Below are 15,640 nucleotides of genomic sequence, written 5' to 3' on the forward strand. Positions count from 1 at the left end.
GAAACTCTGAAACTCAGCTTACCATAACGGGCATTCTGTGGCCCATTACCTGGAAGCATATGCTACACCTCTGTGAAATAACTGTATGAGAATTAAAACATTAGTAAATGTAAATTAGTGCGACAACTACACCAGTTACCTCCTTTGTCTGTGTGTGAGTTTAATAATTAATCTGCACTGCTGAATAGTTAAATACAATGCATATTGTTTACACAACTGTTACTCATCTCCTATTAAACCAATATTAGAACAGAATACAGACTGATCAGTAGTAAGGAAGGACTAATTAATATTTTAGTGTGAAATTATAAATTTTTCACATATTTTAAAAATCATATTTTAAAAATTTAAAGTTTTTTGTCAAATACTGCCCTAATGTATATGCAGAAAATGTGAGTCTTTCAAGATCATGGAAACTTATGGATTTAACAGGCATCACTGAAAATCCACGCAGCTTCATGGCTATGCTTCCTTAAGTTTGTTTGGTGTGGAGAGAGGAATGGAATTTATTTATTGATGGTCAATTTTACCATGATCTAGGTTTTCAAACGTATTTTCTTGCACTCAAGAAAACCCTCACTGAGAACTCAATGTTCTAATCTTCAGCCATTTTTACATAACCTCATCCATGCACAGAGATACTCTGGGGTTTTCTTTGCGATACTGAATAGTTTTCCTGCTAAAAAAAAAACAACTTCAAAAGCAGTTGGTAGAACAGTGTTTCTCCTTTTCTCAAGTCTCCTGAGTAAATTTATCCTTGGAAAAAGACCAGAGATGGCTTTATAAGCAAACATGTCAAAGAGTTATACTACTGCTTTTTGCAACATTAATCTTCTTCAGCAAATCCTGAGTATCTTGAAATAGAAATACATCCACATGAACTATACTAAAGAGTTTCTTTATTCTTTTACAGGTAAGTTGCACTGCCCGTCTATGTAACATTTATAATCTTACCTTTTTTAATTAGTTACACTGGCATAAAGCAAATTCAGTCCATTATCTTCAAACACATTATCAAAAAATTTTAATCAAAGCCTGAGTTTAATTAAACAGCCTGCTCTGTTTCCCTATACAATTGTGCTGATAGGGATCAGCAGCATTTACCAAAGTTCAAGCACCAGTCATCTGAAATTGCTAGATTATATGTTTTTGGTGTAAGTAATATACTCATCTAACAGCCTTCATACCGCGTGCCCCTCAAAACACACACAGTCTTTCAAAGGCAACTTAGACAGAAGGTTTAGGAATACTGAGGTTATTGGCATGCACAGTGGACCTGCAGAGAGAACCCGACCAGTGGACCTGGTCAAAAAGTAGGGCTGATCAGGTATAAAGCCAAAACAATAACAAACAAACCCCCACACCACCAGGAAAACAAACAAACAAAAAAACCCAATAACAAACCAAAACCAAGGCACACAAGCCCACATGACTTCTTCAGTACATGAAGAAATTGTTCTGAACAAAATACAAACCCAGACCTAACACCCTCGTGCTTGCAATTATGTGCAGATTTGCAAGTTAAGAAAGAATTATGGTGTAATCATCTTATCAGTGAGCACTGAGAGTTTCATACTTGGGGGTGAAATCCTCATACTTTTTTCCTTCTCTGCCAACTATCCAATTGGCACTTCAAAAAGACTTTCATAACTGTACTTTAAATATTTTTTTCCCTAATCAGTTCTATCTGCTACATTTGAATGAATAAAACCAAGATGATGGTAACTTCAAACATTCCCCTGCAATAAAAAAGGAAATCCTAATAAAAACCCTTTTCATTTTCCACAGATGAGACGCATATGCATAAACATGCAGAATTTACTTATAGCAACATTACACACTTTAGAAGCTCTAAAGTCTGCATTCACAGAGACAAAGAGATAATCAGCGCAATCTATTCCAAGCCTACACACATTACTAAAGCAGAATGCCCCGGCAGTTCACAGAAATAGCAATAAAATAACTACTACGAGAATTCTGCATAAAGCCAGTACGTGCAGCAAAGATATTTTGTCTATCAAAAGCTACCCACTGGAATATTAATTTGAAATACATCAAAACTTGATAGAGCTGACAACTCTTTACATGGTGATAAAGGTTTCCTAATTAGCATGATAATGTCCATTTAAGATTTGTTCCCTCCTCTCTCTCACAAGACCAAAAATTTATTGTCAAAATAAGCCATCAAATACAGTGGGTTACAATCATGGGAGTATCATCAGCAGAGAAGAGCAATGGACCATCACACCCACACACATCTCCACCAGCCATATGTGATAACGTTCCTACAAAATGTTTCAGTAAATTAATGAGGAGCAGTGCTGAAGCAGCGCTTTCCTAGCAGTTAGAAAGAAAAGAAAAAAAAGCAAAGCCATAATATTTCCACTCCCCCACTGACCAACAGATCTTTTTTAAGCTTTCTGCATTTATTAGATGCAACTAACATCCAGAGACACTGCACTTAAATTTCCTTGAACTTCCCTCTGCTTTCTACATCGAGCCTAATTTTCTGTCTTTAGCACAAACCAGAATCTTCAAGTCTGAGAAAAAGGCCACAAAGGAAATAAAAAAACCACCTTTGAACATTTAGTTAATTATAAGTTGCCAAACAGGGAGGGGGGGGTGGTGGGGCACAAAGCACCCTGTGACAATGAGCACAATACTTGATTACACAATCTCAGCAGCATTAACGCCAATTAGTATTGGCCACTGACCCCTAAGTCAGTCTGGAATCCATCCACAGCCCTTAACTTGATTAGGACTTTGTGCACAACAAATGTGAAATCCCACTGTTGCACAGTTATTTTACTGCCTCAGCATCATGAGTTTTACTCAACTTAAACATTCAAGTAGCTAGAAAAAAATTACAAACAAAGTTAATGTGTAAACATTATTAGGGCATTTAGCAGAGCATCTTCAACCATTTTCCTAAAAATTCCAGAGTTTAATCTTGGGCTAACTTGGCAAGTTAAAAACTAAAATGCAAACATTTTAATTTAAATTAAAAATGGGAAGTCAGTGCAGCAGTTTTAGTTGTGTCATGCAAACTTTATACATTTACTGCAAAAAACCATAGTAGGCCTGTAGCTAACTGAAAGGATTTCACCTATAGGGAGGAAAAATGCAAAGCTTGTATTCTCTCAAAGAGTTAACACCATAATTCCTGGAACACAGCTGCCATTTGAATGATTTAAACACCCAGATGCATCAAAACCATTTTTCTGTAGCTGAGGAGACTGTAACTCTCCAATGAAGTTTCATTTCCGTAAGTATTTTCATCACTAATGCAGAAACAGTACACATTCTGTGAAGGCAGCAGTTATCATCACTAGAACTACTATACATCTTAATGGACTACAATGCACAGTCCAAGTCCACTCAACACCTGCACAAGCAAAAGGGCACCTCAGTTAGTTCTGCAATTGATCCTTTGCAGACCAATGGACAACAAGCCATGTCTATGCTGTTTTAAAATTTTTATTTATTGTCTCAAGTTCTAACACTAATTATAGTGAGAAGAAAGAAAATCTTGTTCTCTCCTTTACCCCCAAACAAACAAAAAGGAAATTCTTATTCCACAGATAGACAGAGGCTTCTCAAACTCGTGGTGTTTACAGACACACGGGTGAAGGCAAAGTTGAAGAGTCACAGCATGTGAAACGAGTCTTGGCAGATGCACAGGTCTAAGCAAACAGAAAAGGCAGTAGCCTGCGACTAGCCATCCTGCTCACTGGAAAATCATGAAATGCATGTGACATCTATGATTTAAAGGAATGGTTGCTGTCACAGGATGTGTATGAAAACAAACAGCACAGAAATACAGTGCTTAGCTTAAATTCATTCAGTATTTTAAGTATTTCTTCTCTACTTTCATTCAACTGAGCCTCCAGCCCAGGATTCCCACCTCTATTTGTATTTCCATAGGTATCATTTAACCATTTCAGAGATTTTCATGAAACTCTTTCCCCTCTGACATGGCAAGATTTGCACTGCAATCTGCTGCAGTTCACTAAAATGAAGAAAGCTATCAGAACGGCTCCCCTGAAGTGTGACAAGATCAGCATCTTTCTTCCCAAAAAATTGCCACAAATATGGTTTATATAATGTCCAGAAACTTAAGGGTGTTACTACTTGAAACTATTGCACAGATGCAACATTGGAGACCGTTGGGTATTGCGGTTTGTCAATTACATAATTATCAAACAGAATGAATATACATAATTAACAATCTAGAAGCAGCTTTGGAAGCTCAGCAGTTTTGTCTAAGGCCTGTTTTATGCTTAGAACAAGAAATGAGCAGCTTAAAAAAAAAAAAAATCTACATGCACAAGGATCTAGTCATTTTTCCATTCCACATCTAAACCCCCCTCACCCTCCACTGTGTCCATATTTAGCTCACATCTCTATGTTGTTTCAGCTCAACCAAACATCTTTAAAAAAAAAAGGCAATGGAAAGTTCTCCACTGTTACACATAAAGAAATAGGAGCTTTTGCTGGGATAAATCCTTCGTCAGCATGCCTTACATTTCTGTGTGAAAGGGCACATTACTATCATTTAAACTCCTCAATCACTTCTTCTGTAAGTTCACTACAGTAAATGGACTTTAACCAATCATCTGTCTGTCCCACTGCTGTTATTAATATATGAAGAGTTTGAAAATACATTAACACTCCCTTTTACACTATCACCATTGCACAAAGACCTGTACTATCAAGACCAGGTTCTAACTACAAACACACACGTTAGTCTTGTCTACTGAAGTTCTGTTTCACATATTCTAACAAAGCAACGTGGTTACAACAGAAGTCTGGAAATTCAAACTCTAACCTTAATTTGGCAGAAATAAATCTAAATCTTAGCACTTACTTCAACTGTGCCAAAAGCATGAAGAATTTTCATCTGCAAAATTTTGATAGCAGGTATCCAACTTATCGAGTGATCTCTGCCATCATCTGTTGTTACACGCAGATACTAAAGACCAGTACAACAACCATTCTAAGCAGACAGCTTTTTTTAATGACCACTTTTAACTGCATGCATGTTCCCAACCATAAAGCATGAGGAACGACAGTGATATGCAGAAGCATCAAGTATTTTTATCAAAAAAGCATACCTCTAACCTAGAGTAATAGATATCAAAACTCCAAGTTGAACATTTAGATTTTTGTTCTTTGCCCTACTCTGATGGCATGCACCAGAATGCTTCATAAATTGCTCACTCCACCCTCTCTATAACTAAGTTTATATAAAAGGCTCCCAGTTTCATAAACATGCCTCATGGCTGCTTCCTATGTTCAGCCATCACAATATTGCTACCACACAGTGGATGGTGGAATTGCCAGTGCAGCTTACACATGGGGCACACTGGTCATAAGATACCAGATCTTCACAAAGATCATGTTTTGAAAAAAAATTAAAATTCTAGCTAATTTGTTTCACATGAAGGAAATACAATATTCAAATTGCAGAGACAAGCTAACTTGAGCCATATCTAAAACAAAATCTAGTACACTTACGCCCATGTGTCTCCAAGATCTTGTGCTTAGGATATTTGGAAAAGTTACTTGAGTAACTACTATGAACTTCTTTTCTAAATCAAGTTTTCTACCTTGTGGCCCTAATCCAAATCAGAACAGAGGCAGGTATGATTAGAAGCTGCTCTCCAGCCTCTGCTAAAGCTCAAGATATCTTCAAACCTAATGGAGACAGAAAAGACAAAAAAGAAAATAAGAAGAGGAGATGTAAAGAAGAAACAGACACCAGAACTCTTAGAAATAAGCAACCTGTCTGAATAAAAATAAAACAAATCAAGACAGGAAGGAAAAAAAACCTAAGCAAATTTTATACATATTTCACCTCATTATCTTTCAATCCAATATCTTCTCAGCCTAATGGCCATGAAAAATAAGATTATCCTTTTAAGCTTTCTCACTGTCTTTCTAGATAGATGTAGAAAAATTCCCCCAGCCCACAGATGGGTCAAGGCAGGGCAAAAATGAGGAGGAAGACCCTAAACACAATTACAATTCAAAGATCATAAACTACTAAATATAGGGAACAGAAACAGAAAAAGATTCCAGAAGTATCACTAGTGCCCTGTATGAATCAGCAAAGTACAGTCATGCAGCCTGCACAAATGTCCATGTCATACATTTCACTTAAATAGAATTCAGAGGAACAGCAATGTGTAACTATTTAAAGAACTCGTGAACCACACACAGTGCAGACACCACTAAAGGACATCTAACCCGTCTAGCTTGCTGAAGATGATGACAGTCAGTAAAATAAAAACATGGTAGATTACACACAAGAACACAGACTTTGAGTTTTTGGACTGCAAAATTCAGCATTAGTCAAACAATACAACATGCAATGACATGTCATTAGAGACTTTGTCCTATAGAAAAAGCCCCTACAGAATATGCAGAAAGAGGGAACTCCTGGAAGAGTGTTTCAATAGGTTTGAACTGCAGCAACCATCTCCATCAGGTCCTGTGCTGAACAGTATTACACAGCCAGGGATTTGGCATTTTCCAAGCAGGGATGTTCAGTACCAAGAGACAAATAAAGAAATAGTTTACTACTTTTCAGTAGTTATAACCTGACATTTTATTTCACCACCGTAGTGGAATCTCCTTATAGATGTCTCTGGCTATCTGTTTTCAGGCAAAGTTAATAAATTTGATCCATAAAAATCTAAGTTCCTCTACAGAATCACACTAAGAGGTCAAGGCAGCAGGTCTGACATAGGCAGTGGGCAGCAGAGGCAAGCTGGACTGCCTGCAGAACAGAAAGCCAAAAAAAGTGACTTGCCAATGATAGTTCTGTCTTTTACAAATCATCTGAATAGATTAATAATAAAATATCTACTGAAGTAGATAACCATAAGTGATTTTTATTCCCAAGACCACTTTCAAATAGGATCCATAATATGAGAAACAAAGGATTTCAGAGAAAAAGGAAAAGGTTTCTGCTGGTGACAGAGTAACACTGTTATGGAGTTCAGCCTAACCCTTCACCAGAGTACATGAGATACAAATTATTTTACAGTGGCATTAAATTAAAAGATGCAGATTAATTTAAAAGTAGCTACATGGTTTGTTAGGCAAATGCGTTCCCTGCCCATATAATTTATTACTCTTAAAATGTACACATGAACATAAATGGCACACAAACATCTGTAGCACACCATTTCTATCTTCTTTGGCTCTAAGGAAAGCAGAATATAAAAATCCTGCACCCAAATGCACAATTTTGATAGAAAAATGTAACTCTAACAGAAGAATTATTAATGGCCACAAAGGAATTTTCCTTACAATACAAAACTTCTGCTATTATTAATAACCTGCAGCACATACTGAAACAGTTTGCAAACCACACACTATTTCAGCCAGTCCTTGATTGTGGTTTATATGTTCTTGTCTTGTGGCACTACTGGCAATACAGATTTTTGTTTTACAGTGGGGTTTTACTAGATAACTATTTTTATTTCATCAGAAGTGCCCCTCCACCTCTTGACCTTATATTTAAAGCTTAGAAACTAAAGTCAGAATTCTATACAGAAATGGAGACACATTGAGTCATTCCATATATCTGCCCTGAGACTAGAGTTGAAAAATACATCCCTTTATTTGTCCTGTTATTAGAAGCATGAATTATCCAAGCAAAGGTGCTGAGAGAGAAAAATTCAACCAGCTTGCATAACCAGCTGTAGATAAAACAGCAAACATAACCTCAAAATACTTTCTTACTCTCAAAAAACTGTAGAAAACAGCATTAAATAAGTCGAGAATTACTTCTCAAAATTATTCTAGTTGGAAATGAAAATAACTGACTGAATGAGCAAATCAAACTGTACTATTTGTGGCTGTCTCTGCTCAGATCAATTTTCCCTCAAAACAGTCACAGGACTTAAGTGATCATTACCATGGCACAGATGTCCTTCACCAAGAGTGAGCTGGGGAAGTCTCCAGCCTCACTTCCTGATGTTAGTTCGTATCTTAATATAAGAGAACAAGCATAAAGAAAAGTAATGGAATCTAAAATTATTTTCCTGCCCAGACAAGTCTTTGAGCGAACACATTACCCGGATCTTTAAAGATTCTCAACTCACATCATGCTGCCTGAGAAAGAGGCAAACAGTTCTGCCCCTCCTCATAAAGAAAACGGGGAGTATCACATGAAGTTCTCAGGTAACAGGTTCCAAAGAGAACAGAGGAATGACTTATTCACACAAGACATGAAGTGTAGTGCTTATTGACAGAAAACATGGGAGCTGCAAAAACCATACATGGGCTCAGAAGTTTTTATAAATTAAGTACATACATTAAACAGAAATCCATACAAAACATCATCCCCACTGAAAGACTGGGAGAGCTGACCTAAGGAGTAGCCCTATATGCCTACCCAGGAAAGAGTGTAAGAATAAAGCACCTGCTGTCAAACACTGATCAGCTGTGGCAGGGCTTGAAACAATGGTCCTATCATACACCAGGATCTCAGAGCTTTAGACTTCAAGAGAAAATAGCAGATTAAACTCAAATGGTTTTTCCTGTGAAGAATGGTCTTTGGGTTGCCCCCTCCAAAAAACCCCAAACACACACCACAAACAGAAAGAAACTACAACTACTGCTCCAGACAATCCCATCTCCAAGAGAAAGATGAAACAATGGTTTGAGACTGTGATACTATCCATAAAATATTTAGTCCTCTAATCATGCCTGAGAAGATAATTTCCTTCCCCACCTTTCACAGCCTTTTTTAAAAGACATCCAAAGAAACAAAAATGGACTACAGAAAGATCTTTTCCATCACCACTGTAATTAAAGCAGGTTGACCATTTTATTCAAATGACAAAAGGCTTCTAGTGACTTGTAAATGACAACTTACACAAAGCTGGGGAAAGTAACACGCAATTTCAGGGGAAAAAAGATGCGGTATTTAAATAGTTCAAATATGTATTAAGATATTGAGGGGAAAAAAAAAACAGAACAACAATGCCACAACCCTTTTTTGTCACCTGAAAACTCAAAATACTTCAAGTCACTGTCAGTCACACAGCTCTCTACTCCAGAACACAGTTATGAAGAGCACACCACTAAACACCATTCAGTGCTAGAGCGAACATTAAACGCACAGGCAGAGAACAGCAGTACCTTTAACTTATCTCACAGTCTGCTCATACACAATGCACAGCCACGCAATTGTTCAGAAGCATGGACTTTTGAAAGCTAGTCAAGAAAACCCTGCCACCTTCCTCTAACCCAGCAACACAAGCAGGAATCCCAACAAACCCTAACTAGCATGGCCGGATACAAGATAACATAACTTTATCCTAGAATACTTAATTTTTTTAGTAAGTATCACCACCATGAATAATAAATTAAAAAAAAAACCAAACAAAACCAACTGAATAAACCACAAAAAGTACTGATTAGTTGTACATGGAATCCCAATGACCTTCCCATCCTAAAGGACATTCGGGTTTTGGATTTGTTTGGTTTTTTGGTATTTTTTTTTTAACACAAAACGAAAATTTCTTTTCTTTATGTTATTTCCTTGTGCATACTACTAATTTCTTCAGACTAGCACTGTAATTATGGTGAAGCTTCCTTCTCAAAACAGGTTGTAGCAAGACTGTAGGCCCTTTTAAATTATGCAGACTCACTTGGTGAAGATACAGCTTCGAAAAGCTTACTATGCTCCCAAAACATCATATCCCCCATATATGCAATCTTTTTTTTAAAAGACTATGGTCCATACTGAAAGGAAATTTAGGAAGCAAAACATGTCAGGGCAGTTCTATTAATTGCACACAGCTTTACCTATCAAGAGTCCTTAAGTACTTGGAGGGGTGGGGGGAGAGAGGCAGGAACAGCTACCCAAAACCTTGTTAAACCTTGAAAGAGATGGTACTTGAAGACAAATTGTGCCAACTGCAGCCCCCTGCTACAGTTCTGTTCATCTACAACACATCACACAAAACCAGCACTCTGAGATCAGAACTGAACATCCATGTTGACAGACTCAGCAATACCAGTATTCTTTTGTGGATAAATAATCCAGTTATGCTTCCAAGCACCACAAAATAAATTCCCAAAACAAATAAACAAAAAGCACCAATCGTAAACAAAACCAGGACTTTGTACTTTTCCCTTGAAAAACAAAACCAAGCTATCTGGTATCTGACATGCCTATAGGTCACTGAAAAAAAATTTCTGAGGAAAATATCAGCGTTCCTCAGCACTGCTGGACTTTGAACACGTACACATTAACTTCCAGCCACAACAGGAAAAAAATAAATACTTTTCAGGTATCTGACAGAACTTCATTCTCTGTAAGACAAGGATTCAGGCACCTCACAAATAAAGAGCCCTCCTACAATTCCACCCCCTGACATTACAGAAAAACAAATGTGTCTCTGCTCACCCTGAGAAGACACTGCTCTGAATCTTCCAGACTTTATCTCATAGTGAAAAACGTTCAATACTAAAACCAGACTGAGGCAGTCTGGATTAAACAGATGGCACTCTATTTAGAACAGTTTCACTGTTAATAACATGATAATGCCATTCCTCCTAAAACTCTTCTCGTGCACTTCCAATATCCCTATTAAAAAAAACCCTGAAACCTATAAGTAGTTTTACATCGAAATATATTTTAAAAAAAGGTACTATAGCCTATCCCAAAATTTTGCCAGCATCATGCGATAATTAGTGTTTGTTCTCATTCTTATAAGAGTATGAGAAATTAACAAAACAGAGTTTGTATTCTGCTATCAAAAAGCAGCATTACTGTATTGAGGAATAATTTAAGTCTTTATAAGTCACTGACTGTGTAGTTATCTTTTACCAGTCTCTTTTCAGACGAAGGGGACTATACACTCAAGCTTGATGAACGCAAAACATAATTTTAATTAATCAGATACGAAGGCAATTGACACTTCTCAATCACACAGCCGCAGCATGCAAAACGCCGAGCCCTCCAAGACAAGTGCTCGGCGAAACCTAGTAACCATCCCACTCAAGAAGCAGCTGTCAAGAAAATTCTTAACTTCCACTTACCTTTCAGTGCACTTCCAGGATTCCGGGATTCCTTCCCGCTTCTCCTACGGAAACAAACACCAGCGCTCCTTTAAGATATACTCACTGCAAACCAAAAGCCAGCTCCTGGCGCCAGCCGGGCTTGCGAGCACCTCCGCTTTCCCGCACGGCTTCTCCCGCTGCCGGGGCACGCCCCGAGGGCGGGCACAGAGCGGACACTGCCCGGGCCCCGCCGCCGCTCCCAGGGCAGGGCGGGGGAACGGCGTTCACACAGTACGGGCAGGGGGCGCCGGCCGAGGGCAGAGAGCGGGGGGGACAGGAGCGGGGAACGGGAGAGGGAGCGGGGACGGGAAAGAGGACGGGAGAGGGAGCAGGGACGGCAGCGGGAGCGGCGCTGGCGGGAGCGCAGGGAACAGTTCGCGCCCCCGCACGCACAGACCCTGCGGGGCTTCCGTCCGTGTCTGCACCGCCGGCAGCGACCGACTCCGGCGGGCAACCAGCGAAGGGCGCGGGCCCCGCGGTGCCGGTGCCGGTAGCAGTGCGGACTCAGCCCCTTCGCCCCCCGCCCGGCGCCGCCGCCCCCTCACCCCGCTCCGCTCCGCCGCCGCCGCCAGACCCGCACCTCAGCAACGCGCCCGCCCATTGGGCCACGCCTCCCGCAACAAGCGCCGCACCGATTGGCCACTCTCCCGTCAGTGTCTCCTTCCCCTCAGCCCGTCGGCCCGAGCCGGCGCCGGTGGTCCCTGCGCGGGTCCTGCCTCGTCGGGCCGGGGCAGGAGGGCTGCCGGTGGCAGCGGGGCGGGCGGCAGCCCCGCGGCCTCCGCGCCAGGCCAGCAGGAAAGATCGGAACGAAAGCTTCCCGGAACCCGCGTGGCTGGCTGTGCTTCCTGTAGCGGCTGGTCCTCTCCCGGCTTCCGCTTCCGGGTGGCGCCGCGTCCTGAGCAGGGTCGCGGAGCGGGCAGGTACCGGGGACGGGAATGGGAACGGGAACGGGCCCTGCCCGCCAGAAGGACCCGTGTGCTGGCTGGGCAGGGCAGCGCAGGCAGAGGCGGCTGTCGCTCTGGGCTGTGCCCTCTATGCCCCGCGCGGGCCGCCCCTCGGGCACGGCCTGTGCCGGCCCTGCAGCCCCCTGGCCGTGCCAGGGCATGACCTCGTTGTAGAGAGGTGAACATTGGTAGCAGAGAGATCTTGGGTTTTTTTGGCAAGGCTGTAGGCTGAGGTTTAATGCGGGGGGGGGGGCGGTATTTTCGGGTAGTGACAGCGTTAATGCTCCTCTCCGAGTTTCCCTCTGCAAAAAAACCCTTTTCGCTTGCCTCCAGAGTCTTCTTCAAGAGTTACAGGCACCTCTGTATTCCAGTCAGTTTTCCTAAAAGTTCAGGACATTAAATACGATCTTTGCCACCTGACATGTGTTAAAATGGGAAATCTTGGCTCAAAGAAGTCTCAGGTGCTTCGTGAAAAATGGAGACTTCAAAGCTGTCGTTATTTTCTTCTAGTCCTTCAGGATCTCCCTGAAAACGTTCACCTTCCCATCTGCCTTGATCGCTGGTTTTAAAGAGAAACTTCATATTTTCGTAGTTCTCTAAGGTGTATGTAAATAGAGTGTGTATTTTTCAGCCTCATCAAATGAGTGGTAAGGTGCATCTCCTTGCCTGCTCATCTCTCCTGGACCTGTTGATCACCACGGTTACATTTCACTGAACTAGAGGCAGCTGAAAAGGAGCTGAGCATCCAAGCCTTTGTTCCTCTCAGGTTTTTCTTCAAAGCTTGGTGCTCATAGCTCTGCCATACCTAGATTAGAAGCTTTTGTTCTGAAGTCTTTTTGATGTATTGTGGAAAGCCTCCACGATAATGGGCCCTGGTGTTGCTGAAAGGGCATTTATAGACATTGGAAGCCATTGGTTTGCTTACCCTCTTCTCTGGCACAGGAGATTGACACTGCTGCTCCAGGGGTGTTGTGGTGGTGGTAACTTACAACACAGCAACACTGAACTCTGCATGGTTTGCTTTACTGGGTGTAATCACCCACTTCTGAAATGCAGTGTGAAGTCTCTGAGCTCTTTGTTTTACAGAACAAAGCTCTTTGTTCTCTGTTCCTTTGTGTTACCTCCCCCTTTTACCTGTACAGGGGATTGTTCTTTGCAAGTGTGTGAAAACAAGACAACGCTCTCTGTGAAGTAACAGACTTTCCTTTTGCTGTAGGTATGGGACACGGAAATGAACACGGCCATGGCCATGGCCACGGCAAAATGGAACTCCCTGACTACAGGCAGTGGAAGATAGAGGGCACCCCACTGGAGGATGTCCAGAGAAGGCTGGCTAAGCGGGGTCTTAGGGATCCGTGGGCTCGGTAAGTGCAGCAGCCTCAAAAATAACCTTGATGTGTTGTCTTGTAGCATCAACTGGACCTTGTCATTGCAGATTATTCTTTCTTTGGTAAAAACAGTGAAAATTGGTTAGAATTTCGGTTAAGTCTTTGTGTACTTTTTGTGTAGAGGTCACACCTTCCATCCCCTTGGCCAGTCTCCATACACTGCAAGGCAGCCTTGCCTTTTCGTGATGTTCTGTGATGATACAGCTCAGGCACAGTGACCAATACCTCACCCCCTCAGTAATACTAAGCCTGCACATGTAAGTAAGCCTGTCCTTCTCTGCAAAGAGACTGTGTGCTCAGATCCTGATGAGAAGGCAATGGAACTGACATTCTGAGTAGGAGCAGCATTCCTCATACACAACAGAAGGCCTTTATTTGAAAAAAAGAAGTGTACTTGTATACAGGGTGGAATTGCATTCAACTGTGCACTTCATTTGGCTAAAAGTGAATGACATAATGGAGAATCAGCTTTTACCTCTTAAGCTGTCCCACTTTACAGTGAGTATCTCCTCCTTTTTAGATAGAGCAATTCTGGATCATTTAGGAAGCTGTTAAAACAGGGCTTAATGTATTTCTCCCACCTAGTGAATTAAATTATGCAATACTTTGCTCAACCACCTTTTCATCTTGGGGAATAAAAATGCTAAATGTCTTGTGCTGTGTCATCTGTTTCTTCTATAAGGGAAAAGTTGCATGAGCAAACTATTCCAGGAGCCTTCATAGAAAAGGCTTTCCTTCAAATCACTACAAGAAAAATGGAAGAGCAAATAGATAATCTGTTAAAAAGTTGTTTCATGCTACAACCTCTGGAGGGGTTTGGGATTGACAGCACTTTTTTCCTTCCTTTGAAATAGTTTAAAGCTGTGAACATAAAGTAAAACATACTTTTAATAATGACAGGAATCTTTTGAAATATCAGTCCTTAATGAATTTTCCAGGCCAGTATCACATTTATCTTGCCTCTATTTCTGTGGCTTTCCACCTTTATGGCAAATGCACATTAATGTACATATTCAATACAGAATAAGCTTTGTGAAAGATGTCATATTTGGAAACTTTAAGTCTGTATCAATTAGACCTTATACTGGCATCTAGACAATACACTTCCATGCCCAAATGTTTTCATCTGGAGTCACAGAATCCATCTGCACGAGGGAATTATCTGTGAACATAAATACCTGACCCCCTTGTTTTAAAACCCTGTATTTTCTCCTGGAAGGACAGTTCTGATTTTATTGCTTGATTCTTTTTCCTTTTCTTAAGGACTTCTGAGTCCTTAGAAGAGATAAACTGCATCCATCTCTATAGGTAACAGTGGTCCTACTAAACATAAATGTTGGTAGTCAGCTAGTGACTAACATTTCAGTAAGAATGTATGTTGACAACAGTAAGGCAAAACACTGTGAAGTTTGTAAATATTCTGTAGCTAAACCTAAATACAATCTCTTCAATCTTTTTTTTTTAATCATCTGAACCTAATATGTTGTATTGTAAAACAGAAAGTGCCTCCACACTAGGATGACTTTTTTATGTCTGGAAAAACTTTCCTTGTAAGATTTAACTATGCTGGATACTGTCTAGCACGGTGAGGAGCCTTTGTAGTTAGTCCATCCCATGCAAGGGCTAGTGGGTTCTGATTTTGCTTCACAGTCAAAACAGACGACAACAATTACAAAAATTTGGGGAGGTGGTTCTTTTCCTGTAACTATGATGTTTCCTGGAGTTACTTGTATCTCAAATCATACCTGTAAAGATTTAAGAGTTAATATCATGAACTTTACATGTGGTAACTCCTGGTACTTCAATGACAGAACATTCTATAGAGGCTCAAAGTATCTCTAATTGAAATACCTTCAGCAGGGATTCTTTACAAACAAAGATATTCCTGCTCGTGTTTATCATAGTGGTTTCACTGATCTTGTTTTTAATTTTGGTTTAATTTTTCTTCTAGTAATGAAGCCTGGAGATTTATGGGTGGCTATGCAAAACCTGTCACCATAACAGAAGTCTTTACTAGAGGACTCAAGTGGGGATTTGCAGCTTTTGTCATAGCTCTTGGTATTGAATATACACTGTTTCCTCCAAAGAAAAGCGGAGGCCATCATTGAAGATCAAATATGACAACTTAATACTTACTAATTGTAAGCTGAAACACATATAAGCCTGCTGCTCACTCTGTACTTATAATATGCATATTAAAGTCTATCACAGGCAAAACCATGT

General features: G+C 40.5%; 2 protein-coding genes across 13 annotated transcripts in view; one reads left to right on the top strand and one right to left on the bottom strand.

Annotated features, from left to right (window-relative positions):
- FAM126B (family with sequence similarity 126 member B) overlaps positions 1 to 11,736 on the bottom strand; it is a 54,231-nt gene extending 42,495 nt beyond the window's left edge. For 2 of the 10 annotated variants that reach the window (XM_027678240.1, XM_027678232.1), the window contains exon 1: positions 11,065 to 11,341. The gene's annotated coding sequence lies outside the window, so the exon portion shown is untranslated. Of the gene's footprint in view, positions 1 to 5,517; positions 5,698 to 5,857; positions 6,012 to 11,064; positions 11,344 to 11,482; positions 11,502 to 11,630; positions 11,696 to 11,717 lie in introns of those variants that run through there. The other 8 variants (XM_027678237.1, XM_027678236.1, XM_027678234.1 and 5 more) reach the window with 8 other exon arrangements.
- Positions 11,737 to 11,875: 139 nt separating this feature from the next.
- On the top strand, positions 11,876 to 15,636 carry NDUFB3 (NADH:ubiquinone oxidoreductase subunit B3). Of its 3 annotated transcripts, none has more exons than XM_027678254.1 (3): positions 11,876 to 12,005; positions 13,246 to 13,393; positions 15,369 to 15,636. In XM_027678254.1, the coding sequence occupies exons 2-3, from the start codon at positions 13,248 to 13,250 to the stop codon at positions 15,523 to 15,525; spliced, it is 303 nt and encodes a 100-aa protein (XP_027534055.1). In that variant the 5' UTR covers positions 11,876 to 12,005; positions 13,246 to 13,247; the 3' UTR covers positions 15,526 to 15,636. The 3 variants fall into 3 exon arrangements, with proteins under 3 accessions (XP_027534055.1, XP_027534056.1, XP_027534054.1); XM_027678255.1 differs by having other exon boundaries at positions 11,879 to 12,001; XM_027678253.1 differs by lacking the exon at positions 11,876 to 12,005 and adding an exon at positions 12,645 to 12,751.
- The last annotated feature ends 4 nt before the right edge of the window (positions 15,637 to 15,640 follow it).

The sequence above is a fragment of the Neopelma chrysocephalum genome, unplaced genomic scaffold (assembly GCF_003984885.1).
Source record: "Neopelma chrysocephalum unplaced genomic scaffold, ASM398488v2 Primary Assembly neopelma1_44, whole genome shotgun sequence".
Classification (NCBI taxonomy): Eukaryota; Metazoa; Chordata; class Aves; order Passeriformes; family Pipridae; genus Neopelma; species Neopelma chrysocephalum.